This window comes from Zophobas morio, unplaced genomic scaffold, assembly GCF_036711695.1.
Source record: "Zophobas morio isolate AGI-343-1 ecotype UQ-CSIRO unplaced genomic scaffold, CSIRO_AGI_Zmor_V1 ptg000002l, whole genome shotgun sequence".
Lineage (NCBI taxonomy): Eukaryota > Metazoa > Arthropoda > Insecta > Coleoptera > Tenebrionidae > Zophobas > Zophobas morio.
In genome coordinates this window covers 5,761,394-5,786,434 of record NW_026972107.1, presented here as the reverse complement: position 1 = coordinate 5,786,434, position 25,041 = coordinate 5,761,394, and the positions used below count along the sequence as shown (strand labels likewise).

The window sequence follows — 25,041 nt, the reverse complement described above, 5'->3', positions numbered from 1 at the left end:
AATAAAAATGGATATAAAGAACGTGTTTTGATTATTTCTGTATTTGGGAAAATTGAGGTGTCCTGTTTTCGTTTGTTTGTCTGTTAGGAGTTTCTAAGACACAAAAAACTCTACTAAGTGTGTTTTATGCGGAAGACAATGATGTATAAATAATTCTATAAATATTTAATCTAATTATTATCGATAATTATTAGATCCAAATTAATATGAGATTATATTTAAAAAGTGGCTGAACGACCTTGTTGGCAACGAGTAGAAGAAGAATGGTGTAATTATTATACTCTTACTTTTAAAATTTTCAAATTAAAATAAAATTGTTGGGTGGAGATACTTCAAGGTTCTGTTCAATAAAGTGTTTTTTTCTTGTGTGAGGCGATGCAGGAAAACGTAATCACCTACTAAAATGAAATTGTTTACAATTATATTTTCATAATTAAAAAAATCAAAGCTTTATTGGTTTAATTGACTTTAATTAATTTAATTAGCTGATCTTAATTCCTTACTGCATTGTAGACTAGGTATGTAGTATTAACGTGTACATTCTGGTAATTTCCTTTGTACTTTCCTAGAAAAACGTGTTCATTTGGATTAATTTATGATGGTATAATTGCAGTGGCATTGTAGGTTATGTTTTAAATAAACATTTATTATAAGCAGAGTGACATAATTAAATAAAATTAATGTGGTGGTTAAGCTACTGTATAATGAAATTGCTACGTTTACCACGAACAATTTAACTAAGATCCTCTTTTTATAAAATAGTCTGTTGTATTCTGCAGAGCCCAAATCTGGGACCTTATGTCTTCTTGCTTTTTATCAGTGATTGTATTCGCAATTTTGCATATTGCATCTTTATAAATGTCGTGTTGACTTTACGTTGAAAATGAAAATATACATTAAATTGGTCATCCTTCCGTAAAAATTTATGACGTCATATCAAAGTTTAATGCAACGTGACATGCTTCCTTCTCAATGATTTAATGATTTACCTTTGTTTTTATACCTAGAGTGGTTAACTTAAACAAAATTGTGATACCTAATTTTTAAATTTGTCTAAGAAATTAAATACTCCTTGAAACATTAAACAGATTTTTTTTATGAAACACTCCAAAACCGAATTTGATTTAAATTTTTTAGTGTTCACAGTATTACACTTTGGAATTCCATTAAAAAACCAAACAAACTGCTCAACAAAACAATCTGTTGATTGCTTTAACAAAAGTAATCCAATTTTCTGTAACAAGTAGATATTCGAAATTGCGAAACAATTTACAAACAAACATATCCAATTTAAATTTTGATTTATTACAACTGTTCTAAGTATTTCACGAATGACAAACTTTTTTAACATGAGTATTTCAGTTTCCACTTACGTTTTAAACACTGCATCACTTGGTAGGTAAGTTACCCTATAGTTTATTTTCAATTATCCGTTATTACAGAGTATAGGTACATACACAAAACGACTAAATTAAGTCAAAATTAAAAATAAAACCGCAACCAAAACATATTCTTAATGACTAGTTATTTTTCCGTTTCTCTCCGGCTTTTTTTCCTGCTTCTGCGTCTCTGCTAAACCTGCCCCAGGCTTCCGCAGTTAAACCATCGTTAATTGCGCCTTTTAAACCACCAACACCTAACGAGGACACAGCAGACAAAGGTACGTTAGTTAGTTGTACCGCAGACGCGTCAATTCCAGATTTCGCCAACTCAGCACTGAGAAGATTTTGCTGAGCAAGGTTTGCTAGAGTAACAACGTTGGTGTTATCGGTGTTAGGTGTAAACAAGGGTTGACTTGCTGGTGTTGGACTGGGTATAAGTGTTCCAGCGGCTTGCTGAGCTTGCTGAATCTGGTTGTTGAGTAAAATCTGCTGATTTTGTAACGCCGATATTTGCTCTTGCGTTAAAGTCACCTGAGGAGTGATTTGTAACCCATTTGGAGTAACCCCTGCAGAAGCTTCTTCTCTTTGTATGTTTGACGGGACGGAAGTTTGCGTCTGCCGGATTTGACTGTTTAGTAACGCCTGCTGACTTTGTAAAGCTGCGATTTGTTGTGGTGTCAGCGTTGCTTGAGGAGTTACTTGTGGAATGGTGGGAGTAACAGTTAAAGCGTCTTGTTCTTCTCTTTGAATATTCGTTCCAGTTCCGACTGCTCCTAGACCTGGAGTTGTAAGCAGGGTGCCTGGAGTGGGTCCTACACCTAGTAGAGGACCTGGAGTCGGTCCTAATCTTCCAACGGGAAGTCTCGGTGTTACAGGAATCTCCGGAGGAATAATATTAACAGCGGGTATCAATGCTGGGTTCAAATTTAACTGTGTGTTATCAATAGCCAGCTGGTCTTGTATCACCTGAGGGGTTAAGGCACCTCCAGCTGTTGAAATTGCTACAGCAGCTGCTTCATTCAGAGCTGCAGCCGCATCTGCAGAAGCTGAAGCTAATGACGCTGCGGATGCAGTTGCTACCGCTTGAGGAGCCGCAGTTACTGTAACCACAGGAGGAGTTGCAGTGACTGTAGCTACATTAGGGCTCGAAAAGATAATTGGTGCCCTTGATGTTACTATAGAAGATATAGGGACTGCAGTTACAGGAGACGCGGTTACTGCAATTGAAGCTATATTTGGAATAGCTGCTGCTGTTACTGCAGTTGGTACAGCACTTATTCCGACAGCACCATTTATAACTGGAACTCCTACAATCGGCGGCCCTTTTACTACCGTTTCTGCTAGAACCGCTGGCCCTACAACGAGCTTTTTATTCACTAAGTGGGTGAGAGTTCACCTACCTGTGACTGTGGTTGAAGCTGGGCCAGCAATCACCGACTGGGAGCCTTGAGTGGCAATTCTCCCTGAAGGTCCAATGAGCTCAGAACTTTGTTTGCTTTCTACTACGGGAGCCGGAACTGCCACGGCTTCGATGACAGGTGCGGCTGCTATGGGTACCACCTCTGGAATGACTACCGGTTGTGCTACTACGATGGGTTCCAGTTTAGTTTGGACTTCTCCACCTTCGGCAGTTGCGGTTATGACGCTGCCGTCGGGCCCTTTGATGATGGTTTCGGAGTTGGGGCCCTTGAAGAAGCCGCCGATTCCTCCGGGGTGCAGCGGTAGGGAGGGCGCTGGGTGGGCTAACCCTACGTAGCCAAAGGCTAGTAGTGAAAGCTACAAAGGAATTAGTACTCAACTACGTTAAATTTTAAAGAGTGATGTTAAAGCAGTGAAAATTGCATGATCAAGGTGATATGAGCTTAGTTCGGTTGTGCAATCAAGCATGAAAAGTGTTATTTGAAACGGGTTAAAAATAATTGGTGTTACCATAAACTTCATTCCGGAATCCGTGAACTGTAACTAAGATCTAACTTAATGTCATTTATCTTTAACTTCTGTTTTATACCGCTATGCAACCTTGCGACATTTTTATCCCGTTGTCACCACGCCTTTTCTTTACATAAATGTGAAGTTATTTACAATTACGAAATTATCGACAAATCTGGAATTTTCTTTGTGGAGACACACGCCTCTGGAGTGATTTGCTACCTTTAAACGAACAGGAAGAAATTATGACGATAAACGAAAACGAACAAGTGTAATTGTATACCTTTTTTCCAAAAAAACCCTTTTCTATTTTATATGACCTTTGGTCTTTTACTCTCCCCATGTTTGACCAATAACTCAAATAACAAATAACCCTTCCGTGACCAAACAACACAAATATTTCTAGAGTACTTTCACCATGAATAGTAACATTTGTGATTTTATGACTAAGAAAAATAGTACTGGACAAAAAATTCCCCACACACTCTTGTGCCACACCTTGGAAAAAAACACACGTATCTACAAAATCATCCATCATTTATTTATTGAACACATTTTTACAGTATGGTACTTATAAATAGCATTTACATAATGTACAAGGAAGCTCGTGGTCCTATTTCTCGCGGTGATTTTTGGCAACTTGTTCCCCGAAAGTCCCCACGACACCCCGGCACGCGCCCCAGATGGCAGCAAAACCGCCATGTCGTGGTGACCTTCTCAGTCTATTCAGTCCCTTTCTACCAATGCCCATGCCCATGAGCCCCTAACCCGACGTTGGCGGTGGGTCCCCAGAGCCCGTCGGCGGCGATCCTGCCCGAGGGTCCAGAAACAACGACCGGTGCGGTCGGGGGTCCGCGGACGGCGGCTCCGTGCGCGCTAACCCCGATGACGCCACCTCCAGCGGTGACGGCACCCAGTCCGTGTCCCACGGCTAGCGCTGGTCCGGCCACTACCGCCCCCAGAGCGGATCCGGCTAGGACGGCGGGCCCGGCTACTACGGCGGGTGCTAGAGCTGGTCCGGACACGACGGCGGTGGCGGTGGGGGCGGCTAGCACCGCTCCTCCGTGGCCTAGCCCCAGGCCGGCCCCCAATGCTACGCTTCCTACGCCCACATGGCTGGTGACGATTCCGGCGGGGCCTGCTATCACGCCGCCGAGGTGCGAGGGGGCGGCGGTGGCCACGGCCAGGACGGCGCACACCGCGATGATCTGGAAGGATGGTTAGTTTCCTTGTTTTTGGGTGTTGGATGGCTTACCAATCCGTTCATGGTTTGTAAGGTTTGTGAACTGAACAGTATGATGGTCGGTGTTGTCTCTGGCATATATAGGCATTAATGACCTTCGGTAATGTATTCAGGAATTGTGCGTTTTAAAAAATAGACCAGTTAGTTTCTTTGGTTTCATGATTAGAAATTATAATTTTGCTTTGTCAAGTGCAAGAGCGGCGGAGGTAAAAACGGTGTAATTAGATATTGAAATGAAAGGTGCAGCAGGAGGTGGCTTACGTGCATTGTCACCGACTAACGGGATGTGGCCTTATATGACAGGTGGAGGTTTTTTATTGGACTGGTCGAGAACTTAAGTGCAATAAATAAGCATTATTGTTTATGTGGAGGTATAGAATTTTTAACGGTGTCTGAGACATTTTTTAGATTGCGAGAAACTTCGACAGTAAAGCTCATATACAGAGTGTTCAATTTCAAGTGAACGATTTTAAAACTACTACCTACACAGGAATCAAATTGCACCATAAATTTATGGAAATTCCCGAAACCCTAAACACCATTAGAGAACATCCACACAATAAACTTGATAGTATCTAAATCTAAAAACTAATTTCACACCAGTAGGGAAATAATTACAAAAAAAAAGTTCTCCTGTAGACTGTTTTTTTTTTCTTCCAGTTGCCAACAAAATTCCGTCATGACTTATAGGGGAGTAATAACTATCTAATTATCCTCAAATGTACTATTACAAGCAATAAATTTTGATCGTCAAAAGGATTTTTTAATATACTACAAATTTATTGCCCCTCACTACACCGGTGATTATAAAAAACTACGTATACAATACTGGCCACAAGACCAGTGTGCAAATATGTCTGTATATTTTGAAAAAAGGCATATAAATTCTCACAGAAAATGGTAGAAAATTCTAAAATCATTTTTATTTAATTTACTCCATATCCTGGAGGTTTTTCAATTTTCGACAATAAAACTAGACAAATAAATAGTAAAGTATGCAGGCAATTGTTCTATGTTTGAATTCGTAAAACTTCATGGCTTTTAAGATTAAACCTAGTATTCAGCTTGATCGCATTTAAGTCAAAATTGAGGTATAATGTTTCGATTTGCAAAATTTAATTACAATTAAAATTAAACTGTGAAATTGAGAATTCGGGTTCGATTATAGTTATCAGCATATAATTATTGCAATAAATCTCGGGTTAAATAACTCGATTTTAGTTTGACATACAATTCTACAGCATTTTTCCTTTTTAATAATGCTCATTGTAGATGTTTGGAATTTTTTTAACATACATCTATAAGACACCGTTAAATTTGTGACAGTTGACATTCAAAACGAACATTTTGCAAACATTCTTTTACGTTTCGGATTTCCGTATGTATGTTCTAATTGACAGTCTATGCGTCGGTGTGACAACGTGTTTTGGAATACTTTTGGGTCAATAATAATAATCAATTGACTTCATCAGACAACAGAAAATTTGAGTAGATTTTACAGAAAAATCAGTAATAGAAATAATAAAAAACCACGTTACTTAAACGTAATCATCAGTCATTTATTCAGCACATTTTTCATAATCACAACAAATAATCTATCAAGGTACCATAGCGTCAAAGGCAGTCAACATAGCAAATCCTAAATGGGTCCTAAAATTACCACACCTTGCCGCCCAAGGCGCCCAAGCCGATGTTAGCGGTGGGCCCCCAAAGCCCGTCGGCGGCGATTTTGCCCGAGGGACCGGCCACCACAACGGGGGCGGTGGGGGGTCCGCGGACGGCAGCACCAGCGGCGGTGGCGGAGATGGCGCCGCCTCCGGCAGTGATAGCGCCCACTCCCAACGGAGCAGCCAGAGCCAAGGGGGCGGCAAGAGCGGGGGCGACTAGTCCGGCTCCGGCTAGGCCGACTCCGGCTAGGCCAGCTCCGGCTAGTCCGGCTCCTAATAGACCGGGTCCGACTACACCCAGGCCGCCCAGAGCGGGGCCCGAGACGACGGCTGTGGCCGAAGGGGCGGTCAAGACGGCGGCGGGACCCGCGAGGATGCCGGACGGAGAGGCGGCGCACAGGGTGGCCAAGCAGGCGAAGGCGGCGACAAACTGCAAAAAAACATTTTGAAAATGGTTGTAATTTTTTGGACGGGGCCTACCAGGGTGTTCATGGTTGCGTTGTACGTTGTTGTGACTACTGTGACTATGTGGGGTTCTACCCCTGCTTTTATAGTGCAGAGGATGGCCTTCGTAGCCGAAGATAATTTATTCGGAAAATTATTTTTATATAAATAGGTGTGTGGTTTTGCTGGAAAAGATACTTTTCTGTGGGTTTGGAAGTTGCAGGGGTGAGTGTGTTCAAAAATTGGGTTGTTTGAGTGGTGGGTTTGGTTTTTGGAGAAAAGTGGCTTGAATTTAGTCAGTTGTCGAATATTTAATATTCCTGGGTCGGATAGGTGTTCCTTATGAAACATTGTTGGCAGTTGCATCACGGTAGGCACAAGACAAAGTGCTTTTACTCGAGTGTTCAATGTGATTTCGGAATCTGATACGGTAGTTGATAGTTGAAGGAAAGTGATAATTAAAAATATGATATAAAAATAAATTAGACTAGTCATCTGCGCCATGGGAGATAATTCCGGGATAGTGGCACACCTTTCTTGCAGTCCTTGCAATTATGGCGTAAAAATGTACATTAATGAATAGATATATCAAAGATTTATGACACAGTCTGGAAAAATATTTTCTTTATTTTTTACACCGTCTAGATTTTTAGTTGGATAACCTGACTTACCCTCTATTGTACCCACCTGTGCTTGACAGACGTGGGTATTTTTTGTACCTAGTTTTACGGTTCAGTGGATCTTATTGCTTAAGTGGAACACGCAGCATTCCCGGTATTATAAGCCAAATATAAATTATTGCAAAACCAGTGTTGCTGATTTTAAAACTAAATAAGTTCGAAAATGGATAAATAAAAATTGTTCATAAAAATGGACTTTGTCGTGAATCTTAAGAGAAATATTCGGGTTGAAATTCAGTTTTTTTTAATCCTAAAAATTGCCATATTTCAGTGGAAGGTTATTGAAAAGCAGTAGAAGTTATCGAAGTAGCTGCTAAGATAAGACTGATTTTGGCTAATGACGTATCCTCTAAGAAATTTAATTAAATTTTGTAAGAAAAGACACTAGAGAACCTCAAGATTGTTTCAAATTTTTCAAAAAAAAAAACAGGGTCCTTAAATTACTCAAAAACAGGTCAGGTCAGAATTTTCCAAAAGTAGAACACCAAAGTAACTTCTGGAGGTGGAAATCCAAAAGAAATATCTTTAATTAAGTGTTGAAAATAGTCGAATATTTCATAATGAAAAATTTGGCGTTTGAAAAAGTTACCCAAAAATCTACAAAAAATTCTGGATTATAGATGTCGACCTGCTGATTCAAAAAATATAGCGTGTTTATGGTCCCTGCGCAAATTTTTAAAAATAGTCGACTTGAAATTATATTTTATTAACAATCATAGAAGTTGCCAATGCAAGGTTCAAAAGCGGTAAAAAAAGGGTCGAAATTTTCATAATTAGGGAGTATTGAAAAATGCAATTTTGAAAATATGTTCTGGCAGAGGATGTCTCAAAAAAATTGTGATTGTGATTATACACTAATAAATCGAACCTTTTTAATATAAACATTACATTTACTAGGAAAACCTCTGTTAGCTAAAAAATAAAACTCACTCATGAGTCAATCGGCAATAATTAAGATTTAATTACCCTGTTTATTAACATTAGCGCATTTCTACGTTATTCAGTTCCTTTTTGACCAAGGCAAATCTTGTATTATTCAGTATTCTCATTTATTTTTTAAGTAAAATAAATACACCAGGTGTCCCAAATTTTAAATAAAATAAAAAAACTCAAGTAAAAATCACGTGTCATTTATTGACGTTATACTTCTAAATAAATAATCTATAAAAATATACAGATTCTCAACGCAGAGGCAGTTGTTGTACATGGAAACGACACCTCAAACGGCGCCGCCCTAGATCCATCCAGACCCATTAAATTTACCAACCATGACCCCAGGCTCCATGACCGGCCCAACCGCCATGTCCCCCGGTGAGTCCCACATTGGCGGTGGGTCCCCAGAGCCCATCAGCGACAACTTTTCCAGCGGGTCCGGAGACGACGACGGGGGCGGTTGGGGGTCCACGGACGGCAGCCCCATGAGCGCTAACTCCAATGGTACCTCCTCCGTTGGTCACAACACCGGCACCATGTCCCAATCCAAGTCCGTGTCCCAATCCAAGTCCATGTCCCAACCCGAGTCCAAGTCCTAAGGCGGGAGCGGCTACTACGGCGGGGGCGGCTACGACAGCGGGGGCGGCGACGACGGCTCCATGGCCCAAACCATATCCCAAGCCCAATCCCAGACCGTGGCCGGCGGGGCCAATGGCACCGTGGCTGGTGACGACGCCGGAGGGGCCGGTCACGACGGCGGCTCCGTGGATTCCACCGTGGATGCCGGAGGGGGCGGCGGCGGCGAGGGCGGCGAAGGCGGCGAGAGAGACGACGTACTGCAAAAGAAGGGTTAGTTGAGGCTGGTTTCGAGAGGTTGATTTACCAAGGCGTTCATGGTGGATGTGGTGAGGAAAAGCTCGAGAACTTGACTGAATTTAGTGGGCTTGTACCCTAGTTATATAGTAAGGTACGACCTTCGCGACATTATGGGGAATGGGTTGAATGTAAATGATTGCACGATATTTTGATCGTAATTAACTATCGCACCAAATATTTACTACTTGTGTTAATAATACTACGCTTGAATTAAAAAAATGCTTTTCTGATTTTACGTTTCCAGGTTAAGATATACGTTTCAAGTGAGATTTACTCAATAAACTTTTATTAGCTTCTTTGCCATAATTTTGAGGATATAAAATTTCAAAGTTCCTGGTTAGACAATATCGATAGAGATAATCAAGGTGAAATTGTAGAATGCATTTCAGATTTACTATTTGCCAGGCACGTGCCAATTTGTTTCTTCATTCCAAATTTAATCTCCCAGTGGATTTTTCTATAGTTTAGGAACTGTTGATCTAGAAATTTTGTTCCTACTGGAAGTTAAAATTTTTTTCGTGAAAGTGATAAACAGACTTCTAGTAAGAATAAATAATTTTTTTAGGGTTTCCAGATTTCCATATAGATTTAAATTCAACCGTTTTGTTACTTCTGAAGTATTATTATCCAAACGACATATTATACTTAGTGTACATTTTTATAAAATATTAAAATTTCCAATTTAATATGTTTTAAAAATGTTTAGTGACGTCGATAGATGTAAGTGTTTTTAATTCTTCTTAATTTTAATTTTTAAAATTCGCAAGTCGATATGTCGCCATGACGTCATGGGCAGATTATGCATGGATTTAAGTTAAAAATTACTCCTACAAATTATGATTTTCACTGTCATTTTTAGATTTTTTTATTTTGTACAAACAACTTTAAGAGTAGAACGAAAAAAAAAACTAAAAAAACGTACGAACATTTTTATAATTAAACTTAAGATGAACAAAAGTCCAAGAGATGTGAAAATAATTATTTATTTTTCTTAAAATTATAAGTTTGTAGCAATGTATTATAAATTTTCTACCGAATTTCTGACGTGTCGCCTATGGGAACGGTAGGAGTCATCGTAGAAATGAGGCGAAAAATAACTACTGAAAATCTATATCTAGAAGAAAAGAAAATGTCTTTAAGTGAGTTTATAAGGTGGTCGATACCTATAGGGTCAAAATTTTTATAAAGGGAGAGTCTTGAAAACTGTTTGCTTTTTAAATGTACAACAAAATTTTGAAAATATGTTCCAAATTGCTTATACGGGATGTCTCAAGAAAGTTATTATTATGATTGTGATATGTATATATATACATAATATTGAACGGCGCTCACTAAGATTTAATTACCATGTTTACTAACATTAGCGCATTTCCTTATTATTAATTCATTTTTCAACCAAGGCTAATCTTGTATGTTCAATATTTTTTCCGAAAAGGAACCATCTCATTAATTTTTCCCCAATATCACAGATATTTTTACCACTATTATTATCCTTACAATTTTAAAACTTCATGAAAGTGGAACATATACACCAGGCGTCCCAAATCTTAAATAAAATAAAAAAACTCAAGTAAAAATCACATGTCATTTATTGACGTTACACCTCTAAATAAATAATCTACAAAAATATACAGATTCTCAACACAGAGGAGGCAGTTGTTGTACATGGAAACGACACCTCAAACGGCGCCGCCCTAGATCCATCCAGATCCATTAAATTTACCAACCATGACCCCAGGCCCCATGAGCGGCCCAACCGCCATGTCCCCCGGTAAGTCCCACATTGGCGGTGGGTCCCCAGAGTCCGTCAGCGACAACTTTTCCAGCGGGTCCAGAGACGACGACGGGGGCGGTTGGGGGTCCATGGACGGCAGCCCCATGAGCACTAACTCCAATGGTGCCTCCTCCGTTGGTCACAACACCGGCACCATGTCCCAATCCAAGTCCGTGTCCCAAACCAAGTCCGTGTCCCAATCCAAGTCCATGTCCCAACCCGAGTCCAAGTCCTACGGCGGGGGCGGCTACTACAGCGGGGGCGGCGACGACGGCTCCATGGCCCAAACCATATCCCAAGCCCAAACCCAGACCGTGGCCGGCGGGGCCGATGGCACCGTGGCTGGTGACGACGCCGGAGGGGCCGGTCACGACGGCGGCTCCGTGGATTCCGCCGTGGATGCCGGAGGGGGCGGCGGCGGCGAGGGCGGCGAAGGCGGCAAGAGAGACGACGTACTGCAAAAGAAGGGTTAGTTGAGGCTGGTTTCGAGAGGTTGATTTACCAAGGCGTTCATGGTGGATGTGGTGAGGAAAAGCTCGAGAACTTGACTGAATTTGGTGGTCTTGTACCCTAGTTATATAGTAAGGTACGACCTTCGCGACATTATGGGGAATGGGTTGAATGTAAATCACTGCACGATATTTTGATCATAATTAACTCTCGCACCAAATATTTACTACTCGCGTCTTTGAATTAAAAAAAAAATGCTTTTCCGTTTTTACGTTTCCAGGTTAACCTGGAATAATACGCAATAAAACTTTTATTAGCATCTTTGCAATAATTTTGAAGATACAAAATTTCAAAGTTCCGGATTTGACAGTGTCGATAGAGATCACCAAGGTGAAATTTGTAGAATGCATTTCAGATTTACTATTTTTCAGGCAGATGCCAATTTATCTTTTCATTCCAAAATTAATCTCTCAGTGAATTTTTCTATAGTTTTGGAACTGTTGGTCTGGAAATTTTATTCCTACTGCAAGTTATAATTTTGTCGTGGAAGTGTAAAACAGTCTCCTAATATGAATAAATAAATTGTTTATGATTCGCATACATTTTTATTACTTCTTAAATATTATTATCCAAACGACATATACTTAGTGTACATTTTTATAAAATATTAAAATTTCCAATTTAATGTGTTTTAAAAATGTTTAGTGACGTCGATACGTGTAAGTGTTTTTAATTCCTTTTAACTTTTATTTTTAAAATTCGCCAGTTGTCTGTATAAGAATGTCGTGGTCGAGTTCGCGGTGTCACATCTTAAATCCGTCGATATGGGACCATGACGTCATGGGCAGATTATGCGTGGCTTTAAGTTAAAAACTACAAACTATAATTTTCAGTCATTTTTAGATTTTTTATTTTTTACAAACAACTTTAGTAGTAGATGGAGGGATGGACTAATGTCAAAATAGTTATTTATTATTTTAAACGGATAAGTTTCTTTTTTCAACAACCTATGTTCTATTAGTTCCCACTCCCATTCTACAGAAGAACCTGTAATTAAACCCCACCCATATTTTAGTGTTCAATTATTTACTCTAAATGTGGATCTTATACTAAACGAAATAAATTTAATCGTTAGACTGAGAAGAGGGGGTGGGCGGGGCTAGTATTTGCTAACATAAGACTAATTTTGGTTAATGACACATCCTCTAAGAAAATAATTGCTTAATAAAGACTCTGTACTTAAAAGTTAAAGTTAGCCCCGCCCACCCACCCGCTCTCTCATTTTTTTCTTCTGAAATAAGAAACAAAGCTTAGGGCAAATAGCATATCAAAAAAATTACGATTAGCGCATTTTTAACAGCCTACGTTCTATTAGTTCCTATTCGCACTCTACTAAAGGACATACAATTAATCCCGCCCACCCACCCCGCCTTCATTTCAGTCATTCATTTGATCTAATCCCAATGAAAGTTGAATCTCAGTTGACAATTGAATGAGAGCAGCGGGTGTGGACAAGGCTTGTACTTGCTAAGATGAGACTGATTTTGGTGAATTACATACCCTCTAAGAAAATTTATTTATTTATCCCCTCCAAAAAATTGATGACGTCAACTCAAAATTTTAACGAATAAATCCTATCCAAAATGTAAAAAACTGAATGCTTTGAAATCTTGCAGACGTTTTAAAGTCATTGTAAGCATGGTAAATTTTTGATCAAAATAACTCTGTTTATTCCTCCCAAAAAATTGATGACATCTCAAAATTTTGCGGAATACATTCTACCCAAAATGTGCAAAATATGATGAGTTTTTGCTTGTGATTAATCATTCCACTTATAATTTTTATTGATCAAATTAAGAACGAGTCACCCCATTTTCCCGATAATGTGAAAACACAGACGTCTTTATTTAATAAGAATTATAATAATGATATTCAGAACATTTACGTACAGTAATGGAGCCCATCGGGTAATTTAGTACTTTCATAATTTCTCGATATTTCATAACCCCGAGACAAGGCCGTAGCTAGGGGGAGGCTAGGGGATGCTGAGCCTCCCCTAGATCTAGATAAGTTATAATTAACCCAATGCGAATTACTATATCAAAAATCAAAATAAAATGTAGTGTTTCATTCAATAAGCGGAAATCAGACCAATAAAAAGTCTGGACCGTCGGCACTGTGTTCCGGTTATTGCAATTTGTAGAAAACATCTTTTAGTTTAGTTTCTGTTTCACTCTCACATCTACAGGTTGATAAGTGTTATCGCTATTTGTCTTAAAATGCGAATAACATAAATAATTTTCAGTTCAGTCTTCAGTCGCACCTCTGTTATTTATTACATACCGCAGACGTGATTAAATTGTTTCGTTATTGTACTGATTATAAATCACTATTCAAGAATAACAATACTACAATACTTTTACTATTAGTATTATAATGCATATATCCAAACTGATATTATGCGTCCTTGCAAAAATGTGGATGACATCAACACAAACTTTTGTAATAGAAAAATTCACTTGTAACAAACGGTTAGCAGATTTCTTCACCTTTATTCAAACATTAGATATACATTTTTATTTTATCTTATAATGGTTGCCATAAAAAACAGTAAAATTCGTAAAATCAAATCTTTTAATTATTCGAAAGAGCTGGATAAAAAATAAAACTCATGAGTGTGTCAGTCGGCGCTAATTAAGATTTAATTACCATGTTTATTAACATTAGCGCATTTCCTTGTTAGTAATTCTTTTTGACCCAAGCCTAATCTTGTATGTTCAATATTTTTTCCGAAAAGCAAATTTCTCATTAATTTTTTCCTAATATCACAACCATTTTAACCAGTATTATTATTCTTATGACTTTAAAACTTCATGAAAGTGAAATATATACACCAGGTGTCCCAAATTATAAATAAAATAAAAAAACTCAAGTAAAAATCACGTGTCATTTATTGACGTTAAACCTCTAAATAAATAATCTAGAAAAATATACAGATTCTCAACGCAGAGGAGGCAGTTGTTGTACATGGAAACGACACTTCAAACAGCGCCGCCCTAGATCCATCCAGACCCATTAAATTTACCAACCATGACCCCAGGCCCCATGACCGGCCCAACCGCCATGTCCCCCGGTGAGTCCCACATTGGCGGTGGGTCCCCAGAGCCCATCAGCGACAACTTTTCCAGCGGGTCCGGAGACGACGACGGGGGCCGTTGGGGGTCCACGGACGGCAGCCCCATGAGCGCTAACTCCAATGGTGCCTCCTCCATTGGTGACAACACCGGCTCCATGTCCCAGTCCTACTCCCAATCCAAGTCCGTGTCCCAAACCAAGTCCGTGTCCCAATCCGAGTCCAAGTCCTACGGCGGGAGCGGCTACTACGGCGGGGGCGGCGACGACGGCTCCATGTCCAAGACCCAATCCCAAGCCCAAGCCTAGACCGTGGCCGACGCCGACGGGGCCGATGGCGCCGTGGTTAGTGACGACGCCTGAGGGGCCGGTCACGACGGCGGCTCCGTCGATTCCACCGTGGATGCCGGAGGGGGCGGCGGCGGCGAGGGCGGCGAAGGCGGCCAGGGAGACGACGTACTGCAAGAGAAGGGTTAGCTGAGGTTGGCTGCGAGGTGTTGGTTTACCAAGGCGTTCATGGTGGATGTGGTGAGGAAAAGCTCGAGAACTTGACTGAATTTAGCGATCTTTTACCCTAGTTATATAGTAAGGTACGACCTTCGCGACATTAAGGAGAATGGGTTGAATGCAAATGGTTGCAATTTTTGATAATAATTAATTTTCGCACCATGTATTTACTGCTTGCGTTATTGATACCGTTTTTGAATAAAAAAAAAATGCGTTTCCAGGTTAAGCTATATGTTTCAAGTGAGATTTACTCAATAAAACTTTTATTAGCATCTTCGCAATAATTTTGAAGATACAAAACTTCAAAATTCTCGATTTGACACTATCAGTTGAGATAACCAAGGTGAAATTTGTAGAATGCATTTTAGATTTACTATTTTCCAGGCAGGTGTCAATTTATCTCTGCATTCTAAATTTAATCTCTTAGTGGCTTTTTCTACAGTTTAGGAACTGTTGGGTCTGCATATTTTATTTCTACTTCAAGTTAAAATTTCCTTGTGAAAGTGATAAAACAGACCTCTGTTACGAATAAATATACTTTTTAGGGTTTTCAGATTTGCATACAGATTTAGATTCAACAATTTTATTACTTTTTAAATATTATTGTTTAAACGACATGTACTTAGTGTACATTTTTATAAAATATTAAAATTTTCAATCAAATGTGTTTTTAAAATGTTTAGAGTCGTCGACAGATGTGAATGTTTTTAATTCCTCTTAGCTTTTATTTTTAAAATACGTAAGTCGTGTGCATGAGAATTTCTTAGTCGAGTTCGCAGTCCCACATCTCAAATTGGTCGTTACGTCGCTATGACGTCATGGGCAGATTTTGCATGACTTTAATTTAAAAACTAAAACCATGATTTTCATTGCCGTTTTTAGATTTTTTTTGTACAAATAACTTTAATACATAGTATAACGAAAACAAAATTAAAAAAAACGTGTGAATATATTTATAATTAAACTTAAGATGAAGATAAACCTGAGCTAGATTAATTTGGAAGTAGTTATTTATTTTTCTTAAAAGTACAAGTTTGAAGCTATGTTTTTAAATTTTCTACGGAATTGCTCACGTATCGTCTATAGAAAAATGATTATCGAAGAAATGAGAAAGCAAGTAACTACTGGACATCTAAATCTACAAGAAAATGTCTATAAGTAAGTTTGGAAAGTGGTTGAAAAAAAGGTGGAAATTTTCAAACCGGGGAATCGGGAAAAATTTTTGCTTTTTAAATGTACAACAAAATTTTGAAAATATGTTCTGAATTGCTTATACAGGATGTCCCAAGAATATATATATACATTAATAATATTGAACTTTTTTTGATACTTATAAACATTATATTTAATTGAAATATATTTGCTAAAAAATAAAACTCAGGAGTGAGTCAATCGGCGCTAATTAAGATTTAATTACCATGTTTACTAACATTAGCGCATTTCCTCGTTATTAATTCATTTTTAACCCAAGGCTAATCTTGTTTGTTCAAGATTTTTTCCGAAAAGGAACTTTCTCATAATTTTTTTCGTACACAGACATTTTCACAGTAATATTATCATTATGATTTTAAAACTTCAGCAAAGTAAAATAAAATAAGAAAACTCAAGTAAAAATCACGTGTCATTTATTGACGTTAAACCTCTAAATAAATAATCTACAAAAATATACAGATTCTAAACACAGAGGAGGCAGTTGTTGTACATGGAAACGACACCGCAAGCAGCGCCGCCCTAGATCCGTCCAGATCCATTAAATTTACCAACCATGACCCCAGGCCCCATGACCGGCCCAACCGCCATGTCCCCCGGTGAGTCCCACATTGGCGGTGGGTCCCCAGAGCCCATCAGCGACAACTTTTCCAGCGGGTCCAGAGACGACGACGGGGGCGGTTGGGGGTCCACGGACGGCAGCTCCATGAGCGCTAACTCCAATGGTGCCTCCTCCATTGGTGACAACACCGGCGCCATGTCCCAATCCCACTCCCAATCCAAGTCCGTGTCCCAGTCCGAGTCCAAGTCCTACGGCGGGGGCGGCGACGACGGCTCCATGGCCCAAACCATATCCCAAGCCCAAGCCCAAGCCTAGACCGTGGCCGACGCCGACGGGGCCGATGGCGCCATGGTTAGTGACGACGCCGGAGGGGCCGGTCACGACGGCGGCTCCGTCGATTCCGCCGTGGATGCCGGAGGGGGCGGCGGCGGCGAGGGCGGCGAAGGCGGCGAGAGAGACGACGTACTGCAAGAGAAGGGTTAGTTAAGGTTGATTGCGAGAGGTCGATTTACCAAGGCGTTCATGGTGGATGTGGTGAAGAAAAGCTCGAGAACTTGACTGCATTTAGCGGTCTTTTACCCTAGTTTATATAGTAAGGTACGACCTTCGCGACATTAAGGGGAATGGGTTGATTGTTAAATCGCTGGTAAAGTGTAATAATTTGTAAAATTTTAGTTTGTTGTTTACGTGGTGATTATTGTGCTGTTTATGCAAATGGGTGATTAGTATCGCGTTGGTACTTTTACTTTGTTTAGTTATGGGTCTTGGTGAGATTGATGCGAGATGGAGGATCGGGATTTCGGCAGGACAAAGGATGCGTATCATGGATTTAAAAAAAATACACTTTTACTTTTGTGCTTTATGTAAATTCATAATTTAATTAAATTTGCAATAAACAGTCTTTCCGATTGTAGTAAATACATCTGATAAGATTTTTGGCTTAATAATTACTTTTAAAACTGTGCTACTTTGGTTTGTTAATTAATAATTATTTATTAAAGAGAAATATATATATATTTTTTCACCAATTAAGTAAAGGAAAAAGTGACATAATAACAAGTATCTACTCTTAAAAAAGGAGTTTTCAAAATAATTAATAATTTTAGTTTCTCATTAAACATTTGATGACGTCATTTCAAAATTTTGCCAAGTAAATCATATTTAAAGTGTGCAAAGAGTGTCTTTCTGAACCGGTTGTTTTTTATTTTTAACTTACGATTATAGATTAAAATAAATAAATAATTAAAATTGTACCACAAGATAGTAAATCGATAATCAGAATATTTATCTCTTTCAAGATTTCGATGAGATCATCTCAAAATCTGTAGTTTCTTAATTAACTTTTTTTTTATAATATTTCATGCTGAACTAAATTAAAAATGACTTCGTCTTATTAAAACATACAGGTTTTTTCACTCACTTCTTCCAAACTATTAATGACGTCATATTAAGTAGATCTGCTTTGAAATGTTAAAAATTAATGTATTTACGTAAATTATTTAAAAATTTATAATATTTATTCACTCAAATTTGAAACTAATGCTGTATAGAACTCTAAGACTTGTTTGTATTTTATAAGAAAAATTAGACACAAAATAAATACTGAAAAAAGAAGAAGGAAGAAGTAAGTGTGTACAGAAAAATTCAAAATATATTCAGATCGCCGTGAATAAAACTAAACGATTTATTTCTCAGTAACTCAAATTTACACGACTAATTACACAGCGATTATGTGCAAAACCATTCTGAAGCAACTTGACTGAACTCTGTCTCAACATTCAGCCCAAGGCGGGCTATATTTAAATCCATACATTCCTCTGGATAGTTCGCGAACGCCGCTTCGAGATTTTTGTGGACCCTGCCATCGAGATGAGTCATCCATCATCGCCACACGTACTAGAAAACCCATAGACGTCGTACCGGGGCGGCATAACGGTTTATTTCGTAACAATGTGTTATAACTTTCATAGTAAGCTTAATACTTTGGAGTAGACAATATAGATACAACACAAAGAACGATTGCCAATACCAACCACCATATATAGTCAAAAGAAAAAAACAAGTATGTAATATGAAAAGCACGTATAATTTATTCACAATAATTTAAAAATATAATAAATAATTACAAAAATATACAAGCTATCCTACATAATCGAGGCAGATGTTATCACCGAGAAGTCCAAAGTTCCATCCTTTACCAGCCTTTACCATAACCACCGACGGTGATGCCGCCGAGTCCATGTCCAAGACCGGCGGCGAAAGCGTGAGCGCCGTAGGCCGAACCGCCAAGGTAACCACCAGCCAGAGCGGGAGTGGCAATAACGGGGGCGGCAACAGCCACAGGAGTTGCGTAGGCGTGGGCTGCGAGGGCATGAGCTGCACCGATTTGGGCAGCCAGAGTGTTAGCTGCAACAGCACGAGCGCTGGCGGCGGCGTTAGCTTGAACAGAAACAGCGTTGGCGGCGGCGTTAGCTGCAGAAGTACGAGCGTTGGCGTCAGCGATGGCGTTGGTAGCAGCGACGTTGGCGGCGATATTGGTGGCGGCAACGGCTTTGGTGGCAGCGGCATTAGCAGCGGCAGCGTTAGCGGCGGCAATGTTGGCGGCGACGCTGTTGGCGGCGATGTTGTGGGCGGCGACAGCGTTAGCGGCAATGGCGTTGGCGGCCAAAGCATTAGCGGCGATGGCTCCGCCGTGACCTAGTCCGGTACCAACGAGGCCGGTGTAGCCGATGGGGCCGGAGACCAGAGCGCCGATGCCGTGGATGCTGGAGGCGGCGGTGAGGGCGGCCAAAGAGGCGAAGGCGACGACAAACTGAAATTTTATTTTTGTGTTAGGAGTAGTTGAGATGATTTAAGATTTTTGGTATTACCAAGGTGTTCATGTTGCTGTGAAGTAAAGCTGGAGAACTTGACTGGTTTAAGCGGTCTTTTACCCCAGCTTATATAGATGGAAACGACCTTGCAACGTTAAGGAATCGATCGGGTGAAAAATGGTTTAAATTACAGGTTTTTAGTTTAGTTACGATATGTCGGAAATGTACCGCTAACGCAACGGTAGCCTGTGGTGAAAAAAATTGATATAATATGAGCTGAGACGCTGAGAAAGAATATTTTTTATACCTACTTAACTGAAGTTTTAAATGAATTCTTATTTAAAACTTGTTGCTTATCAAAATTATGAATTTTCTAAAAAATGGCATTTCATTAATTGACTGTGTTTCACAGACATGGCAATTTCTGTCCAAATAACGTTACAGAAATTTGTTAAATAATAATTTGTCTGTCCGTAAAATCTAGAATAAATTAACGAAAAAAAAACGAAAACATTTTTACAAAAATTGTGAAACAAAAAAAATCGATTTTTCTCATCTCCTATAAAAGAATGTAATTTAAGTATTACGATTTTAATACAAAAAAATCTGTAAAATTGACATTTTCAAGCACAATATAAACTGTAAGTTAAATCTAAGCAAATTACTCCAAAATAATCTCCTTCAATTCTCCTAATTTTACTAATTAGACATTACATACATCGTAGTATCAGCAAGAAAAATGCTGATTTCCCATCCAATCTTCTATCTCCTTATGAGAATTTTGTTTAAAAAATAACCTTCGAAAGTATTATACTCCTGCATTTTAATCTAAGGTCTTAAATGTAATTTAAGATTAATGTCAATATCGTTACACGTTAACCACAAATTTTCTACTCACTCCTTCCAAACGAATGATGACGTCATATTAGGTAGAATTGCCTTGAAATGTGAAAAGTCAGATGCTCCTTTCACTGTGATTTAATAATCCACAATTATGCAATTAATTTTTGAACTTTATGAAATTTTCAAAAATTCTTATAGAAATTTTATAAAATATTTACTCTAAGTGCGATATTGTACGTGCCTGTAATCTTGGAATTGCCATAAGGTACTTTAAAACTCCATGAAGGTGGTTTTAAAGTTGCAGAACAAAAACTCGGATTTATTTAGTCGTTCCCTGCAAAAAAATATGACGCCATATATGTACCTACTTAAAAAGGCAGATATAATATTAATCTTCGCTTTGATTTAATTTAATGATTAAAATAAGACACAAAATAAGTATTAAATAAAATCTTGATGGACGAAGTTTGTGTACAGAAAAATGAAAAAATTAATTCATATCATAGAAAATATATATATCGTAGACTGGTCGACTGAACTGACTCAATCGTCCCCGAAGGCCGGCTATATTTAAACCTATACATTCCTCTGGATAGCTCGCGAACGCCGCTTCGAGATTTTTCTGGACCCCACAATCGAGATGAGTCACCCATCATCGCCACACGTATTAGAAAACCCATAGACGTCGTACCGGGGCGGCATAACGGTTTATTTCGTAACAATGTGTTATAACTTTCATAGTAAGCTTAATACTTTGGAGTAGACAATATAGATACAACACAAAGAACGATTGCCAATACCAACCACCATATATAGTCAAAAGAAAAAAACAAGTATGTAATATGAAAAGCACGTATAATTTATTCACAATAATTTAAAAATATAATAAATAATTACAAAAATATACAAGCTATCCTACATAATCGAGGCAGATGTTATCACCGAGAAGTCCAAAGTTCCATCCTTTACCAGCCTTTACCATAACCACCGACGGTGATGCCGCCGAGTCCATGTCCAAGACCGGCGGCGAAAGCGTGAGCGCCGTAGGCCGAACCGCCAAGGTAACCACCAGCCAGAGCGGGAGCGGCAATAACGGGGGCGGCAACAGCCACAGGAGCGGCGTAGGCGTGGGCTGCGAGGGCGTTAGCTGCACCGATTTGGGCAGCCAGAGTGTTAGCTGCAATAGCACGAGCGCTGGCGGCGGCGTTAGCTTGAACAGAAACAGCGTTGGCGGCCGCGTTAGCTGCAGAAGTACGAGCGTTGGCGTCAGCGATGGCCTTGGTCGCAGCGACGTTGGCGGCGATATTGGTGGCGGCAACGGCTTTGGTGGCAGCGGCGTTAGCAAAGGCAGCGTTAGCGGCGGCAATGTTGGCGGCGACGCTGTTGGCGGCGATGTTGTGGGCGGCGACAGCGTTAGCGGCAATGGCGTTGGCGGCCAAAGCATTAGCGGCGATGGCTCCGCCGTGACCTAGTCCGGTACCAACGAGGCCGGTGTAGCCGATGGGGCCGGAGACCAGGGCGCCGATGCCGTGGATGCTGGAGGCGGCGGTGAGGGCGGCCAAAGAGGCGAAGGCGACGACAAACTGAAATTTTATTTTTGTGTTAGGAGTAGTTGAGATGATTTAAGATTTTTGGTATTACCAAGGTGTTCATGTTGCTGTGAAGTAAAGCTGGAGAACTTGACTGGTTTAAGCGGTCTTTTACCCCAGCTTATATAGATGGAAACGACCTTGCAACGTTAAGGAATCGATCGGGTGAAAAATGGTTTAAATTACAGGTTTTTAGTTTAGTTACGATATGTCGGAAATGTACCGCTAACGCAACGGTAGCCTGTGGTGAAAAAAATTGATATAATATGAGCTGAGACGCTGAGAAAGAATATTTTTTATACCTACTTAACTGAAGTTTTAAATGAATTCTGATTTAAAACTTGTTGCTTATCAAAATTATGAATTTTCTAAAAAATGGCATTTCTTCAATTGACTGTGTTTCACAGACATGACCATTTCTGTCCAAATAACGTTACAGAAATTTGTTAAATAATAATTTGTCTGTCCGTAAAATCTAGAATAAATTAACGAAAAAAAAACGAACGCATTTTTACAAAAAATGTGAAACAAAAAAAAATCGATTTTTCTCATCTCCTATCATAGAATGTAATTTAAGTATTACGATTTTAATACAAAAAAATCTGTAAAATTGACATTTTCAAGCACAATAAAAACTGTAAGTTAAATCTAAGCAAATTACTCCAAAATAATCTCCTTCAATTCTCCTAATTTTACTAATTAGACATTACATACATTGTAGTATCAGCAACGAAGATGCTGATTTCCCATCCAATCTTCTATCTCCTTTTCTCCTTATGAGAATTTTGTTTAAAAAATAAGCTTCGAAAGTACTATACTCCTACATTTTAATCTAAGGTCTTAAATGTAATTTAAGATTAATGTCAATATCGTTACACGTTAACAACAAATTTTCTACTCACTCCTTCCAAACGACTGATGACGTCATATTAGGTAGAATTGCCTTGAAATGTGAAAAGTCAGATGCTCTTTCACTATGATTTAATAATCCACAATTATGCAATTAATTTTTGAATTTTATGAAATTTTCAAAAATTCTTATAGAAATTTTATAAAGTATTCACTCTAAGTGCGATATTGTACGTGCCTGTAATCTCGGAATTGTCATAAGGTACTTTAAAACTCCATGAAGGTGGTTTTGAAGTTGCAGAACAAAAACTCGGATTTATATAGTCGGCCCCTGCAAAAAAATATGACGCCATATACGTACCTACTTAAAAAAGCAGATAATATAATATTTATCTTCGCTTTAATTTAATTCAATGATTAAAATAAGACACAAAATAAGTATTAAATAAAATCTTGATGGACGAAGTTTGTGTACAGAAAAATGAAAAAATTAACTCATATCATAAAAAATATATATATCGTGGACTGGTTGACTGAACTGACTCAAACGTCCCCGAAGGCGGGCTATATTTAAACCCATACATTCCTCTGGATAGCTCGCGAACGCCGCTCGGTTTATTTCGTAACAATGTGTTATAACTTTCATGGTAAGCTTAATACTTTGGAGTAGACGATATAGATACAACACAAAGAACGATTGCCACTACAAACCACCATATATAGTCAAAAGAAAAAAACAAGTATGTAATATGAAAATTACGTATAATTTATTCACAATAATTTAAAAATATAATAAATAATTACAAAAATATACAAGCTATCCTACATAATCGAGGCAGATGTTGTCACCGAGAAGTCCAACGTTCCATTCTTTACCAGCCTTTACCATAACCACCGACGGTGATGCCGCCGAGTCCATGTCCAAGACCGGCGGCAATAGCGTGAGCGGCGTAGGCCGAACCGCCAAGGTAACCGCCAGCCAGAGCGGGAGCGGCAATAACGGGGGCGGCAACAGCCACAGGAGCGGCGTAGGCGTGGGCTGCGAGGGCGTTAGCTGCACCGATTTGGGCAGCCAGAGTGTTAGCTGCAATAGCACGAGCGCTGGCGGCGGCGTTAGCTTGAACAGAAACAGCGTTGGCGGCGGCGTTAGCTGCAGAAGTACGAGCGTTGGCGTCAGCGATGGCGTTGGTAGCAGCGACGTTGGCGGCGATATTGGTGGCGGCAACGGCTTTGGTGGCAGCGGCATTAGCAGCGGCAGCGTTGGCGGCGGCAGCGTTAGCGGCGACGCTGTTGGCGGCGATGGCGTTAGCCGCAACGGCACGAGCGTTGGCGGCGGCGATGGCGTTCGCTGCGGCGGCGTTGGCGGCGATGTTGTGGGCGGCCAGAGCATTAGCGGCGATGGCTCCTCCGTGGACTAGTCCGGTACCAGCGAGGCCGGTGTAGCCGATGGGGCCGGAGACCAGGGCTCCGATGCCGTGGATGCTGGAGGCGGCGGTGAGGGCGGCCAAGGAGGCGAAGGCGACGACAAACTGAAATTTCATTTTTGTGTTACGTGTAGTTGAGATAATTTGAGATTTCTGGTATTACCAAGGTGTTCATGTTGCTGTGAAGTAAAGCTGGAGAACTTGACTGGTTTAAACGGTCTTTTACCCCAGCTTATATAGTTGGAAACGACCTTGCATCGTTAAGGAATCGATCGGGTGAAAAATGGTTTAAATTATAGGTTTTTAGTTTAGTTATGATATGTCGGAAATGTACCGCTAATGCAACGGTAGCCTGTGGTGAAAAAAATTGATATAATATGCGCTGAGACGCTGAGAAAGAATATTTTTTATACCGAAGTGAAGTTTAAAATGAATTTTGATTTAAAACTTGTTGCTTATTAAAATTATGAATTTTCTAAAAAATGGCATTTCTTTAATTGATTGTGTTTCACAGACATGGCAATCTCTGTCCAAATAACGTTACAGAAATTTGTTAAATAATAATTTGTGTGTCCGTAAAATCTAGAATAAATTAACGGAAAAAAACGAACACATTTTTACAAAAATTGTGAAACAAAAAAAATCGATTTTTCTCATCTCCTATCATAGATAGTTATTTATATATCAAGCGCCGAAAATGAGACTTTGCATCCGAGCGTATTTGTAGCGCAAGAG

The 25,041-nt window shown here is 39.5% G+C and overlaps 9 protein-coding genes across 9 annotated transcripts; all 9 read right to left on the bottom strand.

Moving 5' to 3' along the window:
- Nucleotides 1–1,436: 1,436 nt before the first annotated feature.
- LOC135139235 (proline-rich protein 36-like) lies at nucleotides 1,437–3,372 on the bottom strand. The gene is made up of 3 exons (XM_064069431.1): nucleotides 3,312–3,372; nucleotides 2,783–3,158; nucleotides 1,437–2,737 (listed from the first exon to the last, which is right to left on the bottom strand). Exons 1-3 carry the CDS (start codon nucleotides 3,321–3,323, stop codon nucleotides 1,521–1,523), a joined length of 1,605 nt encoding a protein of 534 aa, XP_063925501.1. The 5' UTR covers nucleotides 3,324–3,372; the 3' UTR covers nucleotides 1,437–1,520.
- A 457-nt stretch (nucleotides 3,373–3,829) lies between these two features.
- Nucleotides 3,830–6,727, bottom strand: LOC135142251 (elastin-like). The gene is made up of 4 exons (XM_064074271.1): nucleotides 6,702–6,727; nucleotides 6,215–6,651; nucleotides 4,567–4,597; nucleotides 3,830–4,519 (listed from the first exon to the last, which is right to left on the bottom strand). The coding sequence occupies exons 1-4, from the start codon at nucleotides 6,711–6,713 to the stop codon at nucleotides 4,049–4,051; spliced, it is 951 nt and encodes a 316-aa protein (XP_063930341.1). The 5' UTR covers nucleotides 6,714–6,727; the 3' UTR covers nucleotides 3,830–4,048.
- Nucleotides 6,728–8,472: 1,745 nt separating this feature from the next.
- On the bottom strand, nucleotides 8,473–9,203 carry LOC135139152 (cuticle protein 65-like). The gene is made up of 2 exons (XM_064069306.1): nucleotides 9,162–9,203; nucleotides 8,473–9,114 (listed from the first exon to the last, which is right to left on the bottom strand). The coding sequence occupies exons 1-2, from the start codon at nucleotides 9,171–9,173 to the stop codon at nucleotides 8,605–8,607; spliced, it is 522 nt and encodes a 173-aa protein (XP_063925376.1). The 5' UTR covers nucleotides 9,174–9,203; the 3' UTR covers nucleotides 8,473–8,604.
- Nucleotides 9,204–10,725: 1,522 nt separating this feature from the next.
- Nucleotides 10,726–11,473, bottom strand: LOC135139074 (uncharacterized). The gene is made up of 2 exons (XM_064069196.1): nucleotides 11,431–11,473; nucleotides 10,726–11,383 (listed from the first exon to the last, which is right to left on the bottom strand). Exons 1-2 carry the CDS (start codon nucleotides 11,440–11,442, stop codon nucleotides 10,874–10,876), a joined length of 522 nt encoding a protein of 173 aa, XP_063925266.1. The 5' UTR covers nucleotides 11,443–11,473; the 3' UTR covers nucleotides 10,726–10,873.
- A 2,838-nt stretch (nucleotides 11,474–14,311) lies between these two features.
- Nucleotides 14,312–15,059, bottom strand: LOC135138986 (uncharacterized). Its single transcript, XM_064069082.1, has 2 exons — nucleotides 15,017–15,059; nucleotides 14,312–14,969 (listed from the first exon to the last, which is right to left on the bottom strand). The coding sequence occupies exons 1-2, from the start codon at nucleotides 15,026–15,028 to the stop codon at nucleotides 14,460–14,462; spliced, it is 522 nt and encodes a 173-aa protein (XP_063925152.1). The 5' UTR covers nucleotides 15,029–15,059; the 3' UTR covers nucleotides 14,312–14,459.
- Nucleotides 15,060–16,625: 1,566 nt separating this feature from the next.
- Nucleotides 16,626–17,344, bottom strand: LOC135138907 (uncharacterized). The gene is made up of 2 exons (XM_064068974.1): nucleotides 17,301–17,344; nucleotides 16,626–17,253 (listed from the first exon to the last, which is right to left on the bottom strand). The coding sequence occupies exons 1-2, from the start codon at nucleotides 17,310–17,312 to the stop codon at nucleotides 16,774–16,776; spliced, it is 492 nt and encodes a 163-aa protein (XP_063925044.1). The 5' UTR covers nucleotides 17,313–17,344; the 3' UTR covers nucleotides 16,626–16,773.
- Nucleotides 17,345–18,855: 1,511 nt separating this feature from the next.
- LOC135138811 (cuticle protein 38-like) lies at nucleotides 18,856–19,696 on the bottom strand. Its single transcript, XM_064068864.1, has 2 exons — nucleotides 19,659–19,696; nucleotides 18,856–19,600 (listed from the first exon to the last, which is right to left on the bottom strand). The coding sequence occupies exons 1-2, from the start codon at nucleotides 19,668–19,670 to the stop codon at nucleotides 18,983–18,985; spliced, it is 630 nt and encodes a 209-aa protein (XP_063924934.1). The 5' UTR covers nucleotides 19,671–19,696; the 3' UTR covers nucleotides 18,856–18,982.
- A 1,586-nt stretch (nucleotides 19,697–21,282) lies between these two features.
- Nucleotides 21,283–22,123, bottom strand: LOC135138730 (cuticle protein 38-like). The gene is made up of 2 exons (XM_064068757.1): nucleotides 22,086–22,123; nucleotides 21,283–22,027 (listed from the first exon to the last, which is right to left on the bottom strand). Exons 1-2 carry the CDS (start codon nucleotides 22,095–22,097, stop codon nucleotides 21,410–21,412), a joined length of 630 nt encoding a protein of 209 aa, XP_063924827.1. The 5' UTR covers nucleotides 22,098–22,123; the 3' UTR covers nucleotides 21,283–21,409.
- A 1,504-nt stretch (nucleotides 22,124–23,627) lies between these two features.
- On the bottom strand, nucleotides 23,628–24,507 carry LOC135138656 (antifreeze protein Maxi-like). Its single transcript, XM_064068651.1, has 2 exons — nucleotides 24,470–24,507; nucleotides 23,628–24,411 (listed from the first exon to the last, which is right to left on the bottom strand). Exons 1-2 carry the CDS (start codon nucleotides 24,479–24,481, stop codon nucleotides 23,755–23,757), a joined length of 669 nt encoding a protein of 222 aa, XP_063924721.1. The 5' UTR covers nucleotides 24,482–24,507; the 3' UTR covers nucleotides 23,628–23,754.
- Between the last annotated feature and the right edge of the window lie 534 nt (nucleotides 24,508–25,041).